Source organism: Podarcis pityusensis (genome assembly GCF_964106645.2).
Source record: "Podarcis pityusensis genome assembly, chromosome: 7".
In the NCBI taxonomy this organism is placed as follows: Eukaryota; Metazoa; Chordata; class Lepidosauria; order Squamata; family Lacertidae; genus Podarcis; species Podarcis pityusensis.
The window spans coordinates 86,472,463-86,499,977 of NC_138031.1; the positions used below are offsets into that span (position 1 = coordinate 86,472,463).

The 27,515-nt window shown below is 41.3% G+C and overlaps 1 protein-coding gene and 1 pseudogene across 4 annotated transcripts in view; both read right to left on the reverse strand.

Annotated features, from left to right (window-relative positions):
* Nucleotides 1-27,515, reverse strand: part of LOC308481889 (protocadherin alpha-C2-like) — a 171,739-nt gene that overhangs the window by 121,773 nt on the left and 22,451 nt on the right. Inside the window, exon 1 of one of the 3 annotated variants that reach the window (XM_081014689.1) lies at nt 452-2,886. The exons of the other annotated variants lie outside the window; for them this stretch is intronic. Within the exon in view, the coding sequence (XP_080870815.1) occupies nt 452-2,827 (2,376 nt within the window). The 5' untranslated portion in view covers nt 2,828-2,886. Of the gene's footprint in view, nt 1-451; nt 2,887-27,515 lie in introns of those variants that run through there. 3 annotated transcript variants of the gene reach the window in all.
* LOC308481929 (protocadherin alpha-5 pseudogene) lies at nt 8,305-10,878 on the reverse strand (annotated as a pseudogene). Its single transcript has one exon. The product of its transcript is annotated as a protocadherin alpha-5 pseudogene (transcript).

Genomic DNA, 27,515 nt, shown 5'->3' on the forward strand with positions numbered 1-27,515 from the left:
AAAGCAGTATATCTCTGTGATAGGGACAAATAATAAGTCAGTAGGTCTCCTTTGTGCCCTGCCTATAAGCTTCCCAGATTTAGTTGCTTAGCTGCTTCTAGAAACATAATATTGACCTATATGAACCTAAGGTCTGATGCAAGCAGGCAATTTCAATTAAACTGTCTTGGTCATTCTGGTGGACCACCTTTTCCAGCAGAGGGACAATAGAAGTGCAACTCATGATTCTCCTGAACCTTCAGAAATTTTTAAACAACTGGCCATGTTATCCTTCTGGAATACCTCTCCTGGATGAGAATGGGAGACCAGAAAACACACTGATACTTTTAATTATGTGTGAACTCATTCTCTACAGTAAGTCTCCAGCTGGATATTTCTTTTGTATGTAGATGCTGACTTAGTAAAACAATATAGAAAAATTAAAGAAGGAAAGCCATCTCCTGAGACTTACCTGTCCAGATGAGGTTGGAGTCATTTCCTTCCCAGTCCCAAGCTCTCCATTCTCCATAAAGGCAGGGATATTGGGTGTAAAAACCATGAGGTCATTCTTGGCACCAGGCTCCCCAGTTGCAGCTGCCAGGATATGGCTGTGGCGATTTGAATAGGACCAGCTGCCCACTTCACTGGCACAAACCAGTGTGGCTGTGCCAGGGCCATACATCACGGGCTCCTTGGGTTGACACTGGCATCGCAGAGCCATATACACAATGATTGCCAGCAGAAACAATGTGGAAACTGAGCAGATAGCAATGATCAGGTAGACATTTTTGTTCTCTTCAAGCGGCTTTGAGCTCCCTCCTGCTCTAGAATGGTAGCCATCTGTGTGGATGGCCTGAGCACTGACCACCAGTGACACACTCAGGGTGGCTGTGGTTGACAGCATTGGCTTGCCATGATCCTTCACCAGTACCAGCAGATTCTGGCTCCCAGCATCACCCTCCATCTCATTCAAAACACGGGTGGTGCTGATCTCCCCACTATATAGGCCCACCCGCCAAGGACCGCTCGTTGACTCATGCAGCTCATAGTGAAGCCATGCATTGTAGCCTGAGTCAGCATCCAGGGCACGGATCTTGCCTACCATCTGTCCAGCAACCAAAGGGATCACCAGCAAGATGGGAGTGTTCTCTGGCCCAGATACTGTTGGGGCGTTATCATTTTCATCCACCACAAAGACCTGCACCATCACATTGCTGTGCAAGGAGGGCAATCCGGCGTCCTTTGCACTCACTTTGAACTCCAGCAGCTTCAGTTCCTCATAATCCAAGGGCTGCAAAGCATAGACATTCCCACTTTCTGAGTGTACCGAGATGTAGCTTGACAGTGGCCAGAGGTTCTCATCTATCCAGTAGGTGACCAGAGCATTCTCAGCTATATCTGGATCTGAGGCAGACACCGTAAAGATGTGGGCACCAGGTGGGTTGTTCTCTTTCACAAAAACTGTGTAGGAAGTCTGAGTAAAAGCAGGTGCATTGTCGTTCACATCACCAATGGGCACAACCAGGGTGCTGCTGGCTGACAGGGATGGATCCCCTTGATCTCTTGCTGTTACAACTAGTTTGTATTCTGCAACCTGTTCTCGATCCAGAGGTTCATTTAGCACCAGTGAGTAGTAATTCTTGAAAGTGGATACCAGCTTGAAGGGGAGCCCAGGAGGCCACAGAGAGCAGTTTACTTGTCCATTAGTGCCAGCGTCCTTGTCTGAGGCACTGATTAGGGCCACCACTGACTCCAGTGGGGAGTCCTCTGACACAGGTACTGATAGCGATGTCACTGATACTTCCGGGATGTTGTCATTTACATCCATTATTTCTATGATGACATTGCAGTGCCCTGAGAGAGGAGGGGTTCCTTTGTCTTTCGCCTCAATTTCAATATCATACAGATTGATATCTTCGTAATCCACTTTTCCTTTTACCCTAATCTCACCTGTAACTGAATCTATACTGAATGTCTTTTTTACATTGGGAGAAACATGCTTACTGAAATAGTAGGTGATTTCCTTGTTACTTCCTTCATCTAAGTCTGTTGCATTGAGATGAATAACCAACGTTCCATCTGCCACATTTTCTAACAGTTTCACCTTATAAACAGATTGATTAAATACAGGTGCATTGTCATTTGCATCAATCACAGTGATCTCAAGATGCACTGTGCTTGTGAGTTCTGGTTGACCCCCATCAGTAGCTGTTAGCACTAAACGATGCACAGGGATTTTTTCTCTGTCCACAGGTTTCTTTAACACAAGCACTAATGATTTACTGTGCTTGTCGTTGATTTTCTCTTCAACAACAAAATATTCTGTGGAGTTGAGCTTGTACTTCAGTTGAGCATTAGCACCAACATCTGCATCTGAGGCTCCCTCTAGAGGGAAATGAGCACCTGGCAGTGTTGACTCTGCGACACTCAAAATCTCCTCGCCCTCCGAGAAAACAGGAGCATTGTCATTTATATCCCTGATCTCCACTTCCACATGAAAAACCCGCAGGGGCTTATCCAGGATCACCTCCAAGTGAATGGTGCACACAGGATTCTTGCTGCAAAGCTCCTCCCTGTCTATCCGGGAACTAACAAACAAGATCCCATTTTGCACATTTACCTCTAAATAATCCTTGTGGTCTTTGGAAACCATCCGGAACATCCGAGGCATGAGCTCTCCCACCTCCAGCCCCAGATCCTGAGTGATGCGGCCCACAAAGGTGCCATGCTGGGATTCCTCTGGCACAGAATAATGGAGCTGGCCGCTCCCCATCAACCAGGCTTTGTGGAACACAATCAGCTGCAGCAGCTTCACTGTCACCTGGAAATCTCTTTGCAGAAAAGGCATAGCAAATGCAAGTACTGATCTGATCTGTTATAAATTACCTGGCTATAACTGAGCAAATGTTGACTGACCTGGATAGAAAGGAGTCAATGCCGGTCCTTTTACACTGAGGATCGAAGGTTTTCCAATGTAGGAAGAGGCAGATTTTTTATCTAGTCAGAGGGAGGAGCGTGTCCTTTCAGAAATGGTCTTGTTAGTCAATGGCTCCCCCTTGTGTTGAAATGTTTTTGGTTGCACAGTATTTCTTCTGACTAGTAGAATAAATGTATTCTTCTGCTACATAATGTTAAATGTTTTTAAAAATAGTAATTTTGGAACTCCAGGTAAACTAGGCTTCTTAAAATAAGAGCAGAAAGATCTTCCACTAAGTATGGGAATTTCAAAATATATAATGGCTTATTCCTTCAGAAGAGTAACTATTAACCATACAGCTCTTTGTACCGTTTCTATTTTACAGTGCTGGCCCTACTCAGAGTAGACCCATTTAAAGTAATGGACATTGCTAGCTTAGGTATAGGAGGCACTGTTTTATAGTGGTTCCATTCCTACCTAGAGTAAAGAGATTGTGCTTCAGCTCAATGGTAGAGTTACTTTCATTTTCAGGAGCAAGTTCAAGTTTTTTAAACAAGCTTGCCTTGCTTTTAAACCTTTGGAGTCCTGTGATACTGTGCTATTAAGCCTTTGAAGCCAGCTCTTTCTCTTAATTTAGATTATCCATGCATGTTTTGTTATTTTATAAAAGTTCCCCCAACTGAAAACCCTCTCAGATTTGGATTTAAAATCTTAAATTTCAGATTTAGAAGTCATAGAGGAAAAATTAGGGAAGGGAAGCTGTTCCTTGGGAGACCACTCTAGTCAAGAGACACTATAGTTTAGGGAGAAAGTATTCTTACTTCATGTCACCTTTCACAAATACTAAAACAGATCAAAAACTGTGGTGATGTGATAAGGCTCCCAACACACATTGGAATTTGCTCCGGGGGGGAAATTATTACCCTCTTTTTTTAATACAGGTGACAAAATAAATATGCAGTAGAAAACCTTACCACATGGAGATGTGGTTGTCTTTAGTAGGCAAACATAAGAGATTATTTGTATACAATTGTCTAGAAATCACATTCAATGGAATTTCCAAGTTGTCTTTCAAAAAAGTAATAATCACTTCTTCACAGAACCAATTCTTGACCGCATTCATTCAGAGTGGCAGTTGAACAATGGAGATATTGTGCATACCTATTAACTCAAACCCAGGTACTGGGACTGGGGCAGGCCTCCTTAAGTACCCTGGGAGTAGAGCGGAGGGAAGTCTACGTGCTCCATCAGGCCCACCCCCAAGGGGGACCTTGCCTCCAAGTCTTCCTGCCATTGGTCAATTTTGCAGGGCAAGCTTAGATCTGAAATCCTAGGCGCTCATCAGGGCAGTCCCCAGCAGCCTGAGCCCTGTTGGATCCCAGTGAGATGGACCTTGAGCTTGTTTGGAGGTTATAGCAGGGGAGTGTAGCTATCATATACCCTTGACCAAAAAATGGTACACTCCTTCTATCTGGGATTGTCATCCTCTTCCACCGAGCGTGCAGCTTCAGGAGGGACACACATGGAGTGGTGAGGGAGGAAGGGGAAACGCACCTAGCCAGCCAGATCAACCGAATCAACCCTGGTGATCAATGGGGTGACAGATGTCGCAGCCAGATCGCCCTCACATCCGGATCCCAGTGAAATGAGACATCACCAGCCCACAATGCCTCCATACCAAAAGAGTAAGTAGACTTAGGGGAAAAATAGCATTGTCCCTTGCCATTGGTTACTGGCTTCATGTGCAGTTATCCTCAACAGATGTGGGCTACCTGTCTCTGGCTTTGCTTGAAGATTATGCTTGCTCTTGGCTGAAATTTGTTAACGACTAAGTTAACAGCTCTCACTATTTTCTACACCATCTTCTGCCACTTGGGTTAGAAAAAACTGGCTGTACCACTTCTAGGGCTTTGTTTATCAACTCTACCAAATGGGGTTGGCTCACCACTGCACTGTACCTTGGTCTACAACATAGTGGTGATTATCAGCCTGCTAGGCATATAGCAACATTAACTAAAGAGTGGCTAGTTCAATGCTTTGCCATCAGCAGTTATGGAAGGTGAATTCACAAGGCTGCCTTGGCAATCTTGCCCTTGTGAAAGCAGCTCAGATGAAATAGTAGCCAATGTTCTGTTATATTATAATGTTCATAGGGTTTGTTTGTTTGTTTGTTTGTTTGTTTGTTTGTTTGTTTGTTTTTATATACCACCCTTCATCGTAAGATCTCAGGGCAGTTCACAGAATAAATATCACAGTTTATCTTCAGGTACTTTCTCTACACTTGGGGAACTCAGGTGAATTCCATGTTTCAGTTTTAATGGCAGATTCCAACCCTATGGTCACAGGAAGTATAGCCAAGTTCCTTGCTGTAGCCATCAAACCAGGTCACAATTATTAAAAGGAACCCGAGTTTCAAGTCAAAGTGCTTTGTGTTGTTCCAAATTGCTTGCTAGTATATTGTCCTTTTTTCACTCTGCTATGTCTATCCTAGCAACCTTGGTAAATACAATAGACTGTATCTGATGTGTTTTGGTCTATAGACCAAATAAACTGAAACTGTTGTTGAACTATTCATTCCACGGGCATTTAAACAATGTTGGTATAAATAATCTTAGAAAGAAATCACTATAAAGAAATAAAAGCAAAGAATCTTCCTACAACTAAGATAATTTGATCTAAGCGCTATGCAGATTTCAATCTGTGTACGATGAATATGGATTGAAGAGAACAGGATTGTAGTGTCATTGTGGCAAGCCACACCACTGATCACCAAGCCCTCTGTGTCATGTCTGCACATGCTGTACAAAACTGTACATGGTGTCTGTGTGCAACTAGCAACTTTTTTGGCGGGGAGCAAACAAGCCTGCATGTCTATACTTTGCACAAGGTCTTCCCTTTATGTGAGTTGTCTATATATAGTTGGATGTCTTAATAGCCTCGAGTTGTCTGCCCAGAAGCAGGGATGTTTCTTGAAAGCTTCATTTGAAATGGATTCCATAATCTGTCCAGGCAATCTAACAAAATAAGATTAAATTTTGTTTCACGTATGACAACCATAAGCAGTTTCTTCCTTCTCGTTTACATATGATTTCCTTCAAGACTTTTCATACTCCTGCTTGTTGTCCTCTAGAACATTCGAAATTTGGTGCGATCCTTATCCAATTCTGATACAAATAACTGAACCCCAGCCTCCCATTAATCAAGGCACTGCTTTTGACTCGGTTTGTGGTTTACTGTGAAGCATTTCCACTTTTGTGATCATTGCTACAATCCTATGCATTCTTACTTAGAAGTAAACTATTAATTTCTAGAACTAATGCATTGGCAATAAATGTTGTAAATAAGGCATCATATTAAGAATTCTGGTGCTCTTGGATGGAACTATCTTGGCCCGTTCCAGTCTGGGTTCAGGCTTGATTTGGGGACAGAATCAGTCATGGTTGCCCTAAGAGATTACCTCCTTTGGGAAAAGGACAAAGAAATAGGACTCTGTGGATTCTCCTGGATCTCTCCATGGCTTTTGATACCATGGACCATAGTGTCCTCCTGGACCACCTCCATGTTTTGAGGACTGAATGCACTGTTTAATGGTGATGCCACTTCTACTTGTGGGGCCAGTTCCAGAATCATATTGGGTGACTGTGCCTCAGCCCCATGGCAGTTGATCTGTGGAATCCCACAGGACACAATTTCTTCCCCAATGCTATTTAATAGCTATATGAAACCAATGGGGATAGTCATTAGGAGATTTGGAGCCAGTATGCTGATGAGACACAACTCTGTGACAGCTGAAGTTGGAAGTTGTGTGTGTCCTAAACAGATCCCTGGATGCACTTACGGATTGAATGAAGACTAATAAACTGTGACTGAATCCTGACAAGATGGAGATCCTATGGATTGGTGGTTTCCAGGTCTGAGAATTGGGTTGTGTACCACCTATGTATGGGATTTCACTCCCCTAAAGGCAGCAAGTACATAGTTAGAGGTGTTCTAGATCCACCACTATAACTGGAGGCCCAGTTGGCCTCAGATCATCCATTAACAACTTAGCTGGTATAGCTTTGCTACAGTGGCCCATACATCTAATATCATTATTAGATAACTGTATTGTACTACACGTGGAGCTACTCTTGTGCCTGATTTGGAAGGCACAGCTATTTCAAAATGAAGCTTCTTGGGTGCTTTGTGGAACACCTAACTTTAAAAATATTTCACCAATGCTGAAATATCTCAGCTAGCTGCCTATTAACTCCTGAGCCAAGTTCAAGGTTTTTCTGCTGACATTTACCGCTCTAAATAACTTTGAACAAAGTCGCCTTTCAGGCCACCTCCCCAAGTACAGCCCAAGTCAATCTAAGATCTCCTGATCAGTGAATAGTCACTTGGTGACAATGCAGAAGATGGCTGTCGCATTTGCCTCCTAGGTGGGTCATAAGGAAAGGTTTAAAATGAGTGTGATGTGATTGGCCAGAGAGAAACTGATAGGAGGAGTTAGAGTGAGAGTGGGTGTTGTGTGAAAGTCAGTTGAGAGTTGGGAGTTGAAGAAGAAAGAGGGAGAATATGTCTGTGGGTTGGTGGAGTTGTGTTGTGAGGGAGGGAGAGGAATTGTTAGGTGGAGTCAGATAGATAGTTGGAATAATCAGTTTGAAGTTGTTAGGAACGCATAGGACAGTTAAGGAATTAAGATTAAGAAACTGCCAAGGGAAATTAACTGAAACCATAAGCTTGTTCATGCCTATAAATAAACTTGATTATTTGTTAGTGTTCACAACTGTCCGGACTCCGTGATTACCCGTGAGAAACGGGTTGGTGGCAGTGAAGAAAGCAATCACAGTGGTGGCACAGGGTCAATAGACCGTCAAATGTCTGGGGACGCTGTGCGATCACTACAATGGCCCTCTCTGTGATAGCACCCACCCTCTGAACAGCATCTCTCAGGTGGAGGAAGTGATTACTTTTAAATTCCTTCTTTTAAATTTGTCCAATATTTCCTGGGCTCTGACCCAATTTTTAAAAAAAGTTATTTTGCACACTGCTCAGTTTTATGTGACATATACAGTTGTGTTGTGTTTTTATTTCATTTTTAACCAGCTTTTAGGAATATTTTATTGAATGCTACAGCATTTTTACTAAGTTTATGTTAGTCATTTAGTAACTTTTATTATTTTAAGTGTATACTTATTCAATAAACAAATAAAAATATTTCTCAGGAAGAAAACACCAGTAAAATTGAATTGAAGAGGGGGGAATACGTGTTTCTCATAAACTATCCATTTGCAATTCAATGTGGACGCTTACAAAATTAAGTTCAACAAAGAAAATTTCAAATTCAATATTGAATAACTAGGATATATTCTTATTCAACGTTATGGAGTCTGAACAATGGCTGAGAGATAGAAGAAACCAAGTCAGATACTAACCGTTACACAGAGCAGGTCCTGCTGCTTCCCATTATCAGCAGAAGAAGGAATGTTGGGGCTGAAGACCATAAGGTCACTCTTGGCTCCAGCCTCCCCGCTCACACCTGCCAGGATGTGGCTGTGGCGATTTGAATAGGACCAGCTGCCCACTTCACTGGCACATACCAGCGTGGCTGTACCAGGACCATACACCATGGCCTCCTTGGCCTGGCAACGGCATCGCAAGGCCACGTAAAAGATTACTGCTAGGAGGAACAAGCTGGACACTGAGCAGATGGCAATGATCAGGTAGACATTGACATTGTCCACCAAAGACTTTGGGCTTTCACCTGTCCTGGAAAGGCGGGTATCCGTTTTGATGGCCTGCGCACTGGTTACCAGTGACACACTCAATGTGGCTGTGGTTGAGAGTTGAGGCTTCCCATGATCTTTCACCAAAACCAGCAGGCTCTGACTTCTGCTGACTTCTGCCTCATCTACAGCACGTATGGTACTGATCTCTCCACTATACAGGCCCACACGCCATGGTCCACTTGTCACCTCATGCAGTTCATATCGCAGCCATGCATTGTATCCTGAGTCAGCATCCAGAGCATGGATCTTGCCCACTGTGTGCCCAGACCCCATAGGAAGCACTAGGAGAATGGGGTTCTCTTCTGTTGTCCCTGACACTGCAGGTGCGTTGTCATTCTCGTCCACCACAAAAACCTGAATAGTCACATTGCCACACAGGGAGGGCAGCCCAGCATCCTTGGCCCTCACTTGGAACTCCAGCAGCTTCAGCTCCTCATAGTCCAAGGGTTGCAAGGCATAGACCTTCCCACTCTCCGAGTGCACTGAGATGTAGCTTGTCAATGGCCAGAGCTTGTCATCGATCCAGTAGCTAACCAAGGAGTTCTCAGCCACATCCGGGTCTGAAGCAGACACTGTGAAGATGTGAGCACCAGGTGGGTTGTTCTCCTTCACAAAGACTGTGTAGGAGGGTTGTGCGAAAGTGGGTGCATTGTCATTTATGTCACTAATTGGAACTAATAAGCTACCACTAGCTGACTGTGGTGGGACACCTTGGTCCTGGGCCATCACCATCAACTTATACTCAGCTACCTGCTCCCGATCCAGGAGTTCAGACACTACTAATGAGTAGTAGTTCTTGAACGTGGACGCCAGTTTGAAGGGAAGCCCAGGAGGCCACAGTGAGCAGCTTACTTGGCCATTGGCCCCAGAGTCCCTGTCTGAGACACTGATTAAGGCTACCACTGTCCCCAGTGGGGAGTCCTCTGGCACTGGCACAGAGAGGGATGAGACTGACACCTCTGGGGCATTATCATTCACATCCAGCACCTCAATTATCACTTGGCAATGTCCAGACAAAGGAAGGATACCTTTATTTTCTGCCACAATCTGAAGATCATATACACTAATGTCTTCGAAATCAATTTTTCCATTTACCATTATTTCCCCGGTATTGGAATTTATGGTAAAAATCTTTTGGAAATTTAGTGGCACATGGTTAGTAAAAGAATAGGAGATCTCCTTATTAATTCCTTCATCTAAATCAGTGGCATTCAGCTTAATAACCAATGTTCCAGTAGCTGCATTTTCCAATAATGTTACCTTGTAAACTGATTGGTTAAATACAGGAGGGTTGTCATTTGCATCTAGCACATTAATCACCAGCTGGACTGTGCCTGTGAGCTCTGGTTTGCCTCCATCAGTGGCTGTGAGTGAAAGACGGTGCACAGGAGCCTCTTCCCTGTCCAATGGCTTCTTTAAAACAATTGCTAAGGGTTTATTGTGCTGGTCACCTGTTTTCTGTTCTACAATGAAATAGTCATTGGGCCTGAGCTTGTAGGTTAGCAGAGCATTAGTGCCAATATCTGCATCAGAAGCTCCCTCTAAAGGGAATCTGCTGCCAGGTGCTGTTATAATTTCTGCTATGCTCAGAATTTGTTCACTTGCAGAGAAAATGGGGGCATTGTCATTTATGTCCCTGATCTCCACCTCTATATGGAAAACCCTCAGAGGTTTGTCCACAATCACCTCCAGGTGAACGGCACATTCAAGATTCTTAGCACACAGCTCCTCCCTGTCTATCCGGGAATTCACAAACAAGATCCCATTCTGCACATTTACCTCAAAATAGTCCTCCTGTCCTTTGGACATCATCCGGAACATCCGAGGCACCAGCTCCTCCACCTCCAGCCCCAGATCCTGGGCAATGCGGCCCACAAAGGTGCCGTGCTGGGATTCCTCCGGCACAGAATAATGGAGCTGGCCGCTCCCCACCATCCAGGCTGCGTGGAGGAGAAGCAGCTGCAGGAGCTGCTTTGCCACCGAATCATTCTGCCAGGCAACCATTGCAAGCATAGCCACAAATTGTTGTCTTCTTCCTTCCTTCCTTCTTTCCTTCCTTCCTTTCTTTTTATAAATCCTTTTCTTTAATGTAGTGTAGAGCAGAGTCCAAGGAGCCCATCTGAATTGGTATTTGTGAAGTCATTTGAATAGACGCCGGTGCTCTTGCATTCTGTGCTTGATAGTCCCATTGTGAATCTGACAGGCAGGGTTTTCAGTCACTCTGAGGGAGGAGCTCTAAATGTTCTTTCTTCTTAAATATTTCCTTAGGCAACAGTGACCTCTAGCGAATGATTGTAGAAATGGAGAAGCAGAGAAGCAGGTGACTAAACCATGAAACATTTTGTGATAAGTGCCTGTTCTTCAGAGATTTTATGCACTTCTACTTTCAACTGAAGTTATTAAAGTCCATTCATACTTCTAATGTGGTGGTTCACATTACAACATTACTGTTGCACACTCAGTTATCATAACAGCTTATATCTGAATGGGTGGACTGACTCCTCCAAGAAGGGTTGCACTTGTGCTGATACCAAATGATAAGAAAGTTCTGCCAGTTGTGTTAGATCCATGAAGGCTCATTCACCAATTGATATTGAAGTGATACGACACTTGATTATGCTCTTATACGTTTATTGGGGGAAAGTGTCATGTATTTTTCAAGATCAAAGTGCCTGTTATATGTAATAGCATGTAGCCCTCTCTTTTCATACATTTTCCAGCAACCTCTGGCATGCAACTCCATGCTTAATAGCCTGTAACTCTCAAGAGTTGAGAGGAGTAGACACTGAATGAGTTATATAGGGAAACAACAATGCACACTAGACATTACACAGCAATGTGATGGGCCTTGCAGATGATGCTGGAATCTTGAGCAGAGAAATGGGAGGGGAAGCAGCTGCTTAATCTTTACACAACATTTGCTCATGTTTGCATAAAAATTCTAGTTCAGCCAATAAAAAGGTGGGATAGTGCTTCTTCTTCTAGCAAGTTCTTTTAAAATCAACAGCAGATTGCAATCGTAAGCATACATAAGAGTCCATAGGGCTTGAGATTGCACCCATAAAGACTTACCTGGCATCAATCACCATTTAGCACAGTTGGGCTCATTTCTGAGTGAGTATGCATAGGATCAGGTGGCATATTTGAGAATTTCCACCTAAGTCCTAACTAAATAATTTGCCGTTTTTTAAAAAGTTAAGAACCGTCATTTAGGGCTTTTGTTAGTTTCACACATATAATAGCTCCCCTAATACTAGAACTCTGATGGTGGAACTGCATTATATGATACTAACACGGGGTTGACAAACCCACCTCTGCCTTCACTGTCAGGGTCTACCCACCAAGTTCAATGGGGCTTACTGCAAGTATATGGGTACAGGACTGCAGCCTTAGACACACCTAAGTGGCACTGAAATCAATGGGAACAGTTAGTCATGAAACCCAACAGGTTTCATTTACTGCTCTGGCAAATGTGCTCCAAGATACTTTTAACCAAGATGCATTTTCATCTTCCTGGACGTTGTTCTTGCTTCACTTGTCTCGATGACTGACCTATCTCACAAGAAGTTAAACCTGCTACAGTCATCAAAAAGTAATTAAAAGACCCTCTGTAAAGGATCAGAAGCACTATTTCTCTTGTATTGCAATTTTAATTTAAGAATTACAAAGAGGAGAAACGGATGAGAGACAAAGTGAAAGCATTCTGCACTTTCTTATGCTTTGGGTAATTCAATTTATCTTCTTTCCACCCAAAGGTAAATTGTGATTAAATATAAAAGAGGTAAACAGTAAAATTGCAAGGCTCAGAATTTGACTCAGCAGGAGATGAAAATATTTTAAATTATTACTATAAATATGGAAACATGCAAAACAATATTAAGAACTCATAACACTAGAAGGTATTTAAATATTATTTTACATATTAGTTACTTTTCAAACATTCAATATACCGGTACTCAAAAACAATTAGGAATTCCCTACAATTAGTTGTAGGGAAAGTGAACAATACTGAAAAGGCTGTGGTTGATATGGAAAAGGGAATTGCAGCCATTAGTATGAAAATAGAAAAAATGGAAACAACAAAGACAGAATTTAAACTACTGTGAGAAGTGAAAGCAAAAGACAGAAAATATAGCTCTCACAGTCAGTAAACATGATTTGAGGAGACAACCCAGGAACAACACAAGAAGAATTAAAAACTTAGAAGCCTCCCAGAATACATAGAAAGTGAGGACATAGTCACCATTTTAGAAGAACATCTATCAAATTACATACAGCTTGATAGATTATGTACAATTGGTACTGAAGTTGTTTCAGAGGAGAAAGTAAAATCAAGACTGGCCTCAGCAATTTAAGAAAAGCAACTTAAGATAAAGTCATCTTGGTCAATTTAATTATTCATCCTGCTACTTTGAAGGAAAAGGAATTTAAGTTTCTTACAGTGATACCTCGGATGCTTCTGGTTGCAGACTCCGCTAACCCAGAAATAGTACCTCAGGTTAAGAACTTTGCTTCAGGATAAGAACAGAAATCGTGCTCCGGTGGCGCAGCAGCAGCGGGAGGCCCCATTAGCTAAAGTGGTACCTCAGGTTAAGAACGGTTTCAGGTTAAGAACGGACCTTCAGAACAAATTAAGTTCTTAACCCGAGGTACCACTGTACATCAATGGCCAGCTCTCTTGCTTGCTCGCTCTGTCCCCTTTTAAGTTAATTATTTTGTTTGTTTGTTTTCAAAAGAGGTTAAGATTAAGACAGGGAAGGAAGCTTTACAGCTGAAAGCATATATAGAGGAAATTTCCATGCCAGATAATGTTAGATAATGGCCACAGAAATGAATACAACAAAATCAGAATAAAAAATTAATTTAAGAATAAAGAAAACCAGAGAAGACAAATAAATAATACTGGGGAAAGAGCTGGGCAAGATTCTCTGAAGGAAGCAAAGGAACAAGCTATCTCAGATCAGTAAACTCTAATAAATCTGAAGAAGATAAAATAATTAGTGAGAATAAGGTTCACTTTTTTCTCCTTGTTAGTGCTTTGTTTTAATTGTTAAATGACCATAAAGCAAATTCAGTAAGAACTCTCTCATTGATTGTAAAGGTGCTGAACTCTGCTTTGAAATGTTGGAAATTTACAATAAAATTTTGTTCAGAAAATGCAGGTTTTATATTTCTGCAAGAAATACAGTTAAAAGCAGGGAAAATATCTGAATGAAATTAGATTAGGGCAAGTCTTCACTGCTTCAGAAGTAGTGGTATTAGTTAAAAATGGGTTAATCAAGAAATATTGAGAGATGATGGGGGAAGAACATGTTAGTATTTATATATGGTCCACATAACTCACAAGGAATATTCAGTTTAAAAAATAGATTCAATTAGATAGATTTTATAATGGATACATAATTATGGCAGGTAACCTGAATTAGTGAAGCATTAATGATTTTAAAGAAATTTAAATATATCAAAAATATCTAATGATATCCAGAGAAAACTAGAGGCTCCCTTTTATTTATCATATGTAAGACTGATTATAATTAATATTTAAATGACAAATATTTGCTCGTGGGATATGGCAAGAATCACCATGATATCTAAATCTAATGAATACCTAGCAAACCAGGAATCTTATAGATCTATTTCATTGTTAAACCAAGGTGTGAAAATCTAGTTCTGTAATATTGCAGAAAAAGTAATAGCCATCATTGTGAAGTACATACATATTGACTGGATTCTTGAGAGACAGAAAATGATAAACTAATATGAAAATAACCTTTTCATTATTAATATGATAATAAGATGAAAAACTAACATCTGTACTGTTATTTTTGATGCCAAAAAGGCTTTTGATAGAGTGGAGTGGAAATATCTGATAGAGGTTATGAACTATTTCAGACTGGGTTTAAATTTCAGGTCCTAGATCCAACTTTTATATCAGACACCAACAGCACAGGTACAGATGACTGGCTATCTCTTAGATCTTTTTTCACTGTGCAGAATAAATAGGCAAGGATGCCCATTTTTACCTCTATTTTTTTGTTTTAGCTATCAAACAATTAAAGCAATTACATTAAATTTGATCAATTATTAAGTTAGAGCAATTATAGCAATTAGAGAAGAATTTGAAATGTATTAAATGTGATAGGGGGTAATTCATACAAAAAAAATCTTGCTCATAATGGATGACATCTTTTAAACATTAGCGCATCCTTAATACTTCTTATAGACATTTTAAAAGATATGAGATACATATGGGTAAAATATCAATATATAAACTCTAGAAAATCTGAATAGATAGGCCTAGCTTCAGATAAAGAGTTGAAAAAAAGAATGAACAGGAACTGTGTATATAACTTGGTAATCTAAACCTGTTAAATGATTCTTCATAATTTGTCACAATTAATTAGAATCAATTATGAAAAATTGCACCAGGAGATGGAATCAGCATTAAGATCTTGGATCCAGTTTCCTGGATGGGTCGTATTGCAATTGCTAAAATATCTATTTTCTATTTATTTATTTATTTATTTATTTATTTATTTATTTATTTTTGCAAATATGGCATTAATCCATTTGGGGTTGCATGGCGGGGATCCACTTGTTGCAGTAAAACAAACTGAACAGGGGAGTATGGGAGTTCCAAATATACAAAACTTCTTATGCTGCAAAGCTAAGATCTATCATGGAGTGGTATCTGATCACACTACCAGAAAACTATTTTAAAGAGTCAATCAAAGACAATGCTATGGTTCCAGAAGAATTGGGAAAGTTTGCTAGTAAAGTACCATGTGTTCACAGTGCTCTAATAAGTTGGTATAAATTAATTAAGAAAATCTTCCCAGCCTTATCATCCCACACATTATTTCATAACATATTTCTATCACATACACAAAAGATGATAGGGGATTTGACATTATGGTATCAAACAGAAGAGGATAGTGTTAAGAACAACATATCCAGGCAAGAAATTAAATGATACACAAAAGTTATTAAAATTATGGGTGGTCTTCAGTCACAATTATATTAGCATTTTCTAATAAAAGAAGCATTTCTATGTTTACTAAGAAAACATTGTGTCTCAAGGGAGGAAACTGAATTTGAAATTCTAACTACTGTAATATCAAACTGTGAACTGCTAATATGCATTCCATAATTATGAAACTTTAGAATAAAACTGGAACGTTCATAAGGAAATGGGCCAGAGACTTAAAAGAGGTAACCTTGGATTTGGGTAGATATTTCCCTTTCGATTATATCTATGGATTTAAGTGGTATTTAACTCAGTTTAGACTCTCTAAGACAGAGCTTTCCAAACTTTTCGGGTTGGTGACACACTTTTTAGACATGCATCATTTCACGACACAGTAATTCAGTTTTACTAGCAAACCAGAAGTTAAACTAACCCCTTTCCAGCCCCGGGAGGAAAGCAGGGAGTGTTCACGTGACACACCTACACACTGCAGCCAACACACTAACGTGTTGTGACACACAGTTTGGAAAGTTCTGCACTAAGATATACCCAACCACATAAGATGAATGTTGGAGATGTAGCAATCATCTTGCAGACTGTTTACGTACATTTTGCTCAGTAATTCAGAATTATTACTGATATTCAAAAATTCGCCTCAGAAATAACTGGATATTTCTTACCAAATGATTTCTAAATACAGTTATTGAATTATTTGGAGGGTATTGTACCAGAGGCAGATTCTGAAACAATAATAAAATTACTGATAGCTGTAAGGTTAGTTATTGCTAAAGTTTGGAAGAAGAACACAGTACTACCAATTCTAGACAAGTCTGAAATAATTTGGAACATTGTTGCATTATTTAAAAAAACCTGTATTATAGGAGAGAGGGAAATGAGCAAATATACAGAGTTATAGAACAATGTCAATTTTTATTATATTTTGAAATATAAGTATGAAGATAATATATACCCTTATAATTTATTTGCATCATGGTAGTATATTACTTATGTCATGTGTATATTCTTCTTTCTTTATTTTTATATAATTTAGTGGTAATTGTTTATGTTATATACTTAATTGTACTTATAAGTCTTATACGCTCTTTTAGATACAATAAAATAAAAAAAAACTTACTACATAATTCTAAAGCAGAGTCCCTCATTAAAAGTTCTGTAGAGAGAGATACTAATCCACTCTACTCACTCAAAATCCTTTTCAACATCTGCAAGCATATAGCTACTTTTTTATAATCCTTTTCATTCAGTACTGGTTCAGTAGAGATTAGCTTGCCTGCAAGAAAGTCAGTCTGCTTACAGTGTGTGCAACTTCCTATCACAGTAGCCCTTTTTGGATGATTAGGCTGATCTTTTCATTGCTACTTCCATATTTCTGGCAATTTATTAAAGGATTGCTGTTTGCTCCATTATCTGAGATACACTGCCAAGGATTCACCTAACCAGCCCCATCAGTGGAAGCCCTGTGCAAGGCTTTCCACTTGTACGGTTTCCCTTCCTTCCCCCCCCCCTCCAAAAAATCACTTATGAGGGGTAGGAGAACCCCCAGAACAGCAAGCCAGTGGGAGTAGAGGGCTATTGATTCATTTGGTTAGCTGGAATGCTTGTGAGAATGATTGGAAGAGTGCAACATTGAATTCCACCCACTATATTTTGTTTTTACTGCCTATCTTTACAGATTAATAATGATATCCAACTAAGTCTTGCTCAGAAGAAACCCATTGAAATATCTTGTTAGTTGTGATTTTGATTTTGAGAATGATTTAGTTAAATACTGTACTATCCTAAATGTACAGTATTCTTATTTTACATTTTCACTCAATTTTTCTGCCTATGTTGGCTCCAAATGTGGCTTCCAATTAAAACATACGCAAACATACTATTATTCTAAGGATATGTTGTGGTGTGTTTTAGAATAATCTTTGAGGCTCTGGCAGTTGATGACATATCCTGGTTCCAGGCTCTTTCTGCATAGGGAAGGGTCAGAGGAACTACAAGGCTGGCTGATGGTTAAGCTCCCAAGCTACAGAATCAGTACATCCAATGATCTGCAGATCTGAAGCATTTACAAGGGGCTGCTGAACTTATGACTTCAGTGCCTGGTTCTCCTAGCACCACATAGACAACTGGTTTCTGAACAGCAACATGCTAAAATGGATGCCTAGAAGAAGCCCTATGTTTATTTTCATAAAGCTATCTATGATATCTCAGTTGTAAACTTATTTACTCAGAAAGAAGGCACACTGATATCAACAATTTGGAAGTGAAGTATCGAACAATTATCTTTGGCAGTAGAAGTGACAGAACACAAAGCAGGCAGAAGGGTGTGGTTTTTTTAAAAAAAAACCATTAAATTCACTTAACACAATATAAATTTGCTTTAGAGCATACACAATACGAAATATTTCTTCTATGTCTGTTGAATAAAATAATGCAAAACACTACAGCAATTGTTCATCAATGCTAATCTCAGGCTAGTTGCATTGCCATCTAATCTTTGCATAAACTGGCATCCCATAATATATATATTTATAGATATTTATAATAAATACATCAGACATGAGTAACTGAAGTTCTGTTTATAGGTTTGCATACATAATTGTCCATCCACAAAGGAGTCCTTTCATTTGTGGAAGTGTTATTGACCTAGTGGGTCTGTACTAATGGAAAAAGGGAGGCCATTTTCACTTATATGGCCTCTGCTCTACAGGTCCCTGTGAATTCTAAGACCCTCCAGAACAGAGTGGAAGGTGGTGCAAATTCCTGTAGGAAAAAAAGTGAATTGGCAAAAATTGCCTCTGCCATTCCATTTGGGGAGGTCTCCAATCAGAAGCCTTCCCATTTGCAGAAGGACATTGAATGCAACACTCCCTGCCCCCTCCACCCCCAATCGCAAAAAGAGAGTTCCTCAGCTCATCATTGCACAGATATTAGGACTGAGTGCCTTTTTTCTTTTTTTCTTTTCCCTTACAATACCCTATAAAGGACCTCCTTTACAGGACAAGCTACAGTGTGTTATTTCAGGATCCAACCACCCCTTTATCAAATAAGAACAGTAGAACCTGCACCCATATTTCCACAATATTCTCAGTGGAGGTGCACCAGAGATCATGAGTATGAATAAACTTTGCACTTTTTAAATGTAAAGACAAACACTGCTGTACCTACCTTAAACCGCGAAGTTAACGAGGATAACTTTTAAGAAAGAAATGGAGAGAGATATAAGGCCAGTGCTTTTTTTCTGGGGGGACGCAGGGGTACGCAAACCCCTAAAAATTTTGTGAATCTAAGTTTGGCCTCATTGAGGGGCAGTATTTCAATATGAGTAGGAAAATGAGAGTACACCTAAACATTTTATTTATTTATTTTAGAAAAAAAGCAAAGTTGCATAATCTATGTTGCAGCATTCCTTGACTCTGGAAGTTTGTAACAAACACACACAGATTTTATTTTACTTACTGGGCTTTGGCCTTGACTGGATGGTTTGTCTCTGGCTTTCTGTGGTATTTTTATTTCGGAGATTAACCTTCTTTTATTTTTATTTTATTATTTATTAAAATTCCATACTACCCTTTATCAAAAGATCATAGAACAGTTTACAATATAAAATTTTACATTTTTATGATGTACGTTTTAGGGTTTAACTTTGTTAGAAACTTTGGGCATAATTTTTTAATTTTTTTTTAAATATAAAGCCCCAAAATGTTTGATAGCTCTGCTTTCCATAATAGCACGTTTCGCTTCAGTGTTTTCACACCAAGAAGGTATAACAAAGAGAGAATAACTTCAAAGATTTTAAAGATCGCACATAACTCACCTCATCTGATGAATTTGAAATAAGCTCCTTTCCATTTCCTGCATCCCCATTCATTGCAAATACAGGAACATTTGGAGTGAAAACCATGAGGTCACTTTTGGCACCAGCCTCCCCGCTCACACCTGCCAGGATGTGGCTGTGGCGATTTGAATAAGACCAGCTGCCCACTTCACTGGCACATACCAGCGTGGCTGTGCCAGGACCATACACCATGGCCTCCTTGGCCTGGCAACGGCAACGCAGGGAGATGTACACTATGACCACCAGCAGGAACAAGCTGGACACAGAGCAGATGGCAATGATCAGGTAGACGTTGACATTTTCCACCTGGGGCTTTGGGCTCCCTCCCATCCTGACAAGGTGGGCATCAGCCTGAACTGCCTGGGTGCTTGCCACAAGTGACACACTCAGGGTGGCTGTAGCTGACAGCACTGGCTTGCCATGGTCCTTTACCAACACTAAAATATTCTGGCTGCCACCACTGCCTGCTGCTTCATCCAGGGCACGTGTGGTGCTAATCTCACCACTGTAAAGCCCCACCCGCCAGGGGCCATTATTGGCTTCATGCAGCTCGTAGCGCAACCATGCATTGTAACCTGAGTCAGCATCCAGGGCATGGATCTTGCCCACTGTATGTCCAGCTTTTATTGGGACGACCAACATGATGGGGGACTCTGCTGCCCTAGATACTTCAGGTGCATTGTCGTTCTCGTCCACCACAAAGACCTGAATAGTCACATTGCCACACAGGGAGGGCAGCCCAGCATCCTTGGCCCTCACTTGGAACTCCAGCAGCTTCAGCTCCTCATAGTCCAAGGGTTGCAAGGCATAGACCTTCCCACTCTCTGAATGAACAGAGATGTAGCTTGTCAGTGGCCAGAGCTTCTCATCAATCCAGTAGCTGATCAGGCTGTTCTCAGCCACATCTGGGTCTGAAGCAGACACTGTGAAGATGTGAGCACCTGGCGGGTTGTTCTCCTTCACAAAGACCGTGTAAGAGGGCTGAGCAAAAGCAGGTGCATTGTCATTCACATCACCAATGGGCACCAACAAGGTGCTGCTAGCTGACAGTGATGGAATCCCTTCATCATGAGCCATCACCACTAGCACATACTCAGCCATCTGTTCCCGATCCAGTGTTTCTTCCAACATCAGTGAGTAGTAATTCTTGAAGGTGGATACCAACTTGAAGGGAATCCCAGAAGGCCACAAGGAGCAGCTCACTTGCCCATTGGGTCCAGAGTCTCTGTCTGAGATACTAATCAAGGCCACCATAGTACCTTGTGGGGAGTCCTCAGGCACAGGCACTGACAGGGATTTCAGTGAAAGCTGAGGGATGTTGTCATTCATGTCTAGAATCTCTATTACTACTTGACAGTGTCCAGCCAAAGGAGGATTGCCTTTATCTTCTGCTACAACTTGAATTTCCCACAAATTAATGTCTTCGTAATCTATTGGTCCTATAACCTTGATTTCACCAGTGCTTTCACTTATTTGGAAGGTATGTTTAACTTTGGGAGGTACTAGGCTGCTAAAGGAATAAGTAACATCCTTAAAAATACCTTCATCCAAGTCTGTGGCATTGAGTGTTATTATGTGTGTTCCATTAACTGGATTCTCTGGTATTCTGACTTTGTAAACAGATTGGTTGAATAATGGAGCATTATCGTTTACATCCAATACATTTATCAGAAGCTGGACTGTTCCTGTGAGCTCTGGCTTACCACCATCTGTGGCTGTCAGTAATAAATGGTGCACAGATATGTCTTCTCTGTCTAATGGTTTCTTTAATTCTAGCCCAGCAGATTTAGTGTGGGCTTCATTTGTTACTACATTCAGCTTGAAATAATCATTTGGATTGATCTTGTAAGTTAACAGAGCATTGCTGCCAATATCTGCATCAGAAGCACTCTCCAGTGGGAAAGGAGAATATGGCAATCTTGATTCTGCAATAATCAATGTTTGCTCTGTGACAGAGAAAATGGGGGCATTGTCATTTATGTCTGCAATCTCCACTTCCACATGGAAGACTTTCAGGGGTTTATCCACAATCACCTCCAGGTGGATGGAGCACAAAGGGCTCTTGCCACACAGCTCCTCCCTGTCTATCCGGGAATTAACAAACAAAATCCCGTTCTGCAAATTTACCTTGAAATAGTCCTCATGGCCTTGAGATTCCATCCGGAACAGCCGAGGCACCAGCTCACTCACCTCCAGTCCCAGATCCTGGGCAATACGGCCCACAAAGGTGCCATGCTGGGATTCCTCCGGCACAGAATAATGGAGCTGGCCGCTCCCCATTTCCCAGGCTGTGTGGAGAAGAACCAGCTGCAGCAGCCTCCTCCTCACCCAGAATTCTATCCGCATAATAACCATGGAGATTTGAGATTAGGATGCTTCCAAGATGTTTGTTTCAAATGCAGCTGATCCAGGTGATCTAGGGAACACCAGGGAGTAGCATCACTGATAGAAATCTCTCTGGATCATGTAATCGTATCCAGTTGTCTCCTGTCTTTTTTCTTCAAATGCCTTTTTAAAGGAAGAGAGCTGTATTTAGAGGTTTCCAATAGGATTGTTTAGGCAATTGCGACCCCGTGTGACTGACTATGTTCAGTGCAGACAATACTGTGTTCCTTCATTTTGTCTGCTGTTTGAACGTCTGGCATGGATTACTGTTACGGGAATAAGTTGATATATTTGTCACACTTCATGCAAATGGAAGTCATCAAGAGTCTGCAAGTGTTCGTTCTGCCTTCATAGAGATTACATAGTGTGGATTTTCCTCTTCATTTTCAATGTTTTATAAAAGTTCTTCATTATATAAATTTCTTAACATAATGTGTTAGTAATAGTTTCCCGGGGTGATGGTTCACATACACACAAATTTATCCATTCATTTTCTTAATGATGTATTCTGATTAGTCAGTCTTTTGAAAGAGGGGGTGAAATCTTTCCAAGAAATGAGTTGCTTCTGACAAGTGTGTTTTTGTGGTTATTATTTCCTTTGATAATGGAGACTGCTCTCCAAAACCAGTTTACACTAACACTTACATTATATTACAAAAGCATTTAAACCACCAATATAGTGTAATAGTTAGTATCTTAACTGTTAGCGTGTCCAACTAGGACTTAGACGACCTGGGTTCAGATCTGTATTCCGTCATGAAGCACTTTCTGTGTTTTTTTCTGAGAATCAAGAATGTGAGAACATGTAAGCCACCCCAAGTATCTTGGAGGAAAATAAATATATAATCAATAAATAAATGCACTTCAGGATAAAGTATATGTTCCAAAGTGGTCACCCATGTTATGCCTTCAGTTTTCAGCACCTCTGCTGGTGTTTGAGAATATAACACCACAGTAAAATTGGGGGGGGGGGTTTCATTATTTTTCATTATAGGATTAACATATAGTCCCCTTCCACTATAATTTTATGCACTCATATTTCCATCATATACAAAGAAAATATCACTGACAACATTTTCAGATGTTAAAATTACTCTTTTTATATTAAGTCTTTCAGTCATCATTGTATATCACTTCATTTTCTTTTATTTAAGAAATTTATACCCCACTTTTCATCATATGTCTCAAAGCAACTATTAGACTACCTTCAAATTTCATCAGTTAAAGACAGTGTAGAGCTATAAATGCAGACCCTAAACTTGCCTATGCTGCCATTCGGTCACACACACCAACTGTCATGTATAAACACACGAGCTGGTCCATTGACATGTAGAGTTAACAAATAATTTGTTGGTTCCTGTCTGTCTCAAGAGACAATGGAATGAGATTCCAGGGATGAAGTCACACCACTGTGTTAGCAGCACCTAAGTGACCTTCCATGGCAGTGTGTATGGATGTCCTGGGCTGCTCAGATGACAAGATCCCCATATTGGCCTCACTAATGTGGTCCATAGCAAAGCAGAGCAATACATTCGGCACCAGCTTGGCTGCAGGAGTTGTCAAAAGGAGGCATACAAGGCACCATCCAACCTGCTTAGTGACTCCACTCTGGATTTCTGTAGGGTTTATTTTATTTTATTTATTTATTTACGGCTATTAGCCCATAAAGTATGTACAAACATAAAAGCACAGAGGCATAAGGACCGATATATTCGGCACCAGAAGGTGAACACCATGATGCAGGGGTGGGTCATTGAGCAGAGCCAGATAACAGCTTGGGGCCCGGAGAGCTCCAAGGGACGGATCCCAGAAAAAGGAAAACTGAAGACGAGATCCGACATGCACTCTCTTCAAAACTGTCCGATTAGTTTTTGATGTTGTTGTTTTTGGTGGTTTTTGTGTGTGAGATAACCGCATTCAGGAATCTCGCCACCTGCAGAGTTACAGAAGGATCTGTATCCTGCAAAAGTAGTGCGGCATGTGACTCAGCAGGCCTGCCAACCAAGCGCAGTAAAGCAGGACCCAGGAATTTAGTCCTGGCTATGCTATGTAGGGGACAGTTGAACATTATATGTGGGAGAGAATCAACAGTTTTCCCGTCACACACGCATAGCGGAGACACCAAACCCTTGGAAAATCTGTGGCTCAGCAGGTTCGATGGAAGGACATTGAACCTTGCACGAATAAATGCAAGTCGGTGTGGTACAGATGAAAGAGATGACATATATGATGGAAGGCCAAGTGGTGGGGTTATTCCGTGATACCTGGGGGAGCAGACACCCCCACCCCCGGCGAGGTTGTGTTGATTTTCAATGTCTGCTAATCTTTGCTCAATAAGTCTTTTGGCTGAGCGTAAGTTCATCTTTAAGGAGTCCGCTGGGGAAATTCCGATGCTCAGAAGTTTGGCATGGATTTTTCCTACCCACGGATTGACAAAGTCGTCCCGCCAGAGGCACTGAAAAAGGTAATGGTTGGGAAGCCTATGCCAGCTGGACAGCCAATAACCAAAGACTCGCTTCCAGATGACAGTCTCCAATGATGCAATCCTTAACTCCAGACGTATGGCTGCGTTGCTCACACACATGGGGAGTTTCAGGAGGCGACGGAGAAACTGATTCTGCAATGTCCCCAACAATGTTAAATTGGACCCTGGGGCCCAGAGCGGGGCAGCATAACAGAGGGTGGAAACCACTTTTGCATGGTACACCTTCAATGCAGAAGGGATGTGGGAGGCTCCGTCGGCCGCAAAAAATTGGAGTAGAGTATAAAGTATTGTTTTCCCTTTGTTTAGTAAATACTGTATCTGTGGCTTCCAGCTTAGGTTGTAGTGAAAAAAGACTCCCAGGTATTTAAATTTGAAAACCTGTTCTAATTGGACTCCATCTAACTTCCAGCTGTAAGTTTTCCGAGACCTGGTAAAGACCAGGACTTTAGATTTCCCATGATTAATTGTCAGATGGTTGAGTTTGCAATAAGCCGCAAAAATCTTTAGAGCTCTGCATAAACCGACTCTAGAGTAGGAAAGGATCGCTGCATCGTCGGCATATAGGAGCAGAGGGCAGCGAAAATCAGCTAGGCGGTGGGCATGAATGTTGGCTTGAGACTCATTCAGAAAGAGCTTCATATCGCTAATAAACAAGTTGAAGAGGAGTGGGGCCAAAATGCAGCCTTGGCGCACACCTCTATTTATTGGGACCTCGTTGGATAGGTTTCCCGCCGGTGTGAGTCTCACTCTAGCCGACGACCCGTGGTGTAATTGGGTTATAAGCCATAACAGCCTTCTATCTATGCCCCATCTCTCTAATTTCTTCCATAGACAGTTTCTTGGGATACTGTCGAAGGCGGCCTTTAGGTCTATGAAAGCGACACATAGGCGCCCCCGACTCGGGGCAGAATATTTTCTGGCAAGATGATACATGATTACCATTTGGTCAGTGGTCGAATAATTGTTCCTAAAGCCCGCTTGCTCGTGGCCAATCAAATTTGAGTCGTTTGCCCAATGGGACAGCTTAGACAGCAAAAATTTTGCATAGATTTTCCCGATGATAGACAAAAGGCTGATGTTCCGATAGTTCTCCGGGTCAGCAGGGGGACCCTTTTTATGGACTGGCACGATCACGGCCTCCTTCCATGACCTAGGGATAAGCCCCGTAGAATTAATTGCATCAAAAACTTTGGCCAGGATTTCAGCCCACCACCTCGGTTGCGCAACAATAGCCTCAGCGGGGACTAGATCCGGCCCGGGGGCTTTGCCCGTTTTCAGATCTAATATCAAGTCCATTATCAGGTCTGGGTCGGTAGAGGGCCACAAAGGTAGATGGTCGGCTCGGAATTCAGTGGATGAGTTGGATTCCTCTGCCAAGGAGAAATATTTACTCAAGAATTGTTCCCATGTGGGCGCAGGGATAATCGTCAGTGGGTACTTCCTTCCTCTTTTGTTTATCAAAGCCCAAAATTCCTGTGGTCTGCGGGATCTAGAGGCCGCAATCAAGGCTCGCCAACGCTTTAGATACCACTCACGTTTGGCCAGCTTTAAAGTCTGTTTGTATGCTCTTTTGGCTTGTAAATAGGAGGATGGTAGAGCCTGGGCATCTGTAGGGTTTACTCCTTAGACTTTTCTTCTCCTGAATATATCCCACAAGAGACAGCAGAGATTTAGGATCAGAGATTCCTTCTTCTAGTTGGGTTACCTTCCCCGGTTGAAAGACTCATTTGCCCCACACAGCATGCACAATAACAGTACTTTTGACCATTGGACCCACTGTTGGTTTCATCTACTCAGTCCACCATAGCCTGTCTTCGCATGCAGGAAAAGTCCCAGACTCACTGAGGGTGTGAGACCCATCAGCTACCTTCAGCCAGTCAGTCGAATCCATTCCTGGGGTGTGGCCACTGTTGCATGGTGACAGCTTCTAGGAGCTACAGGTGAGAGGTGAGTGCAGGGTTGGGGCCAAAGGTGAACAGTCTACACCAGAAGGAGCATGATGTGTCCCCACTCGAGGTATTACCCTTCCCCTAACACCCCAACACACACCCCACCAATCACTGGTATGTTAATTATACTTGAAAATGAGCAGGCTACATGAGCTACAAGTGCTTTAACCATTGTTTATAATATTGTCTTTAATGCTGCAACTTGCCCTGTGACTTTAGCATGAAGGGTAGGTAATAAATTAATAATAGTAATGATGGCCACTATATATCTACTTTATCCAAGAAATCACTCAAATGTTTGACCATTTTTGCTTATTTTGAGAAATAGCTATAGAGATATAGGAATAGATATGTGCTATTTTCCAAATATTTTTATATTTTTGATAATGAAACCTTTGCTTTGAATTCATTTTGTTTCTCAATTCCATTTGATTCCTGAATTGAATCTGAATGTGAAAAAGATCTAAGGGTCTTAGCAGACCAGAAGCTTAACATGGGTCAACACTGTGATGCAGCGGCAAAAAAAATATTAAGAAGGATATTGACAACCTGGAATGTGTGCAGAGGAGAATGTGTGCAACCAAGATGATCAAGCGTCTGGAAATCAAGCCTTATGAGGAATGGTTGAAGGAGTTGGGTATGTTTAGCCTGGAAGGAGACTGAGAGGAGCCATGATAGCCATTTTTGAATGTCTTAAGGCCTGTCACATGGAAGACCAAGCAAGCTTGTTTTCTCCTGCTCTGGAGGGTAGGACCTGAAATAATGGCTTCTAGTTACAAGAAAGGAGATTATGACTAAAAATTAGGAAGAGCTTTTTGACAGTAAGAACTGTTTGACAGTGGAACAGATGCCTTTGGTAGGTGGTGGACTCTCCTTCCTTAGAGGTTTGCAAGCAGAGGTTGGATGGTCACCTGTTATGTATGATTTAGTTGAGATTCCTGCATCACAGGGGGTTGGACTAGATGACTGTCAGGTTCCCTCCCAACTCTACAATTATGTGTTTCTATAAACTATTCTAAGATGTTTTAGTAGCTTTTACTTAATTCTACTGCAGTACAAACCAGGCTTTTACAAATCATTAAAATACATGGAACCATGAATTCTCAGTTTTGTACTCTTTTCCAGTATGTTCATACAGACCACCACCTTTTGTCTAAGCAAATAAGTGAACAAAATTGATAAATTTTATTTTCATATTAAAGAATC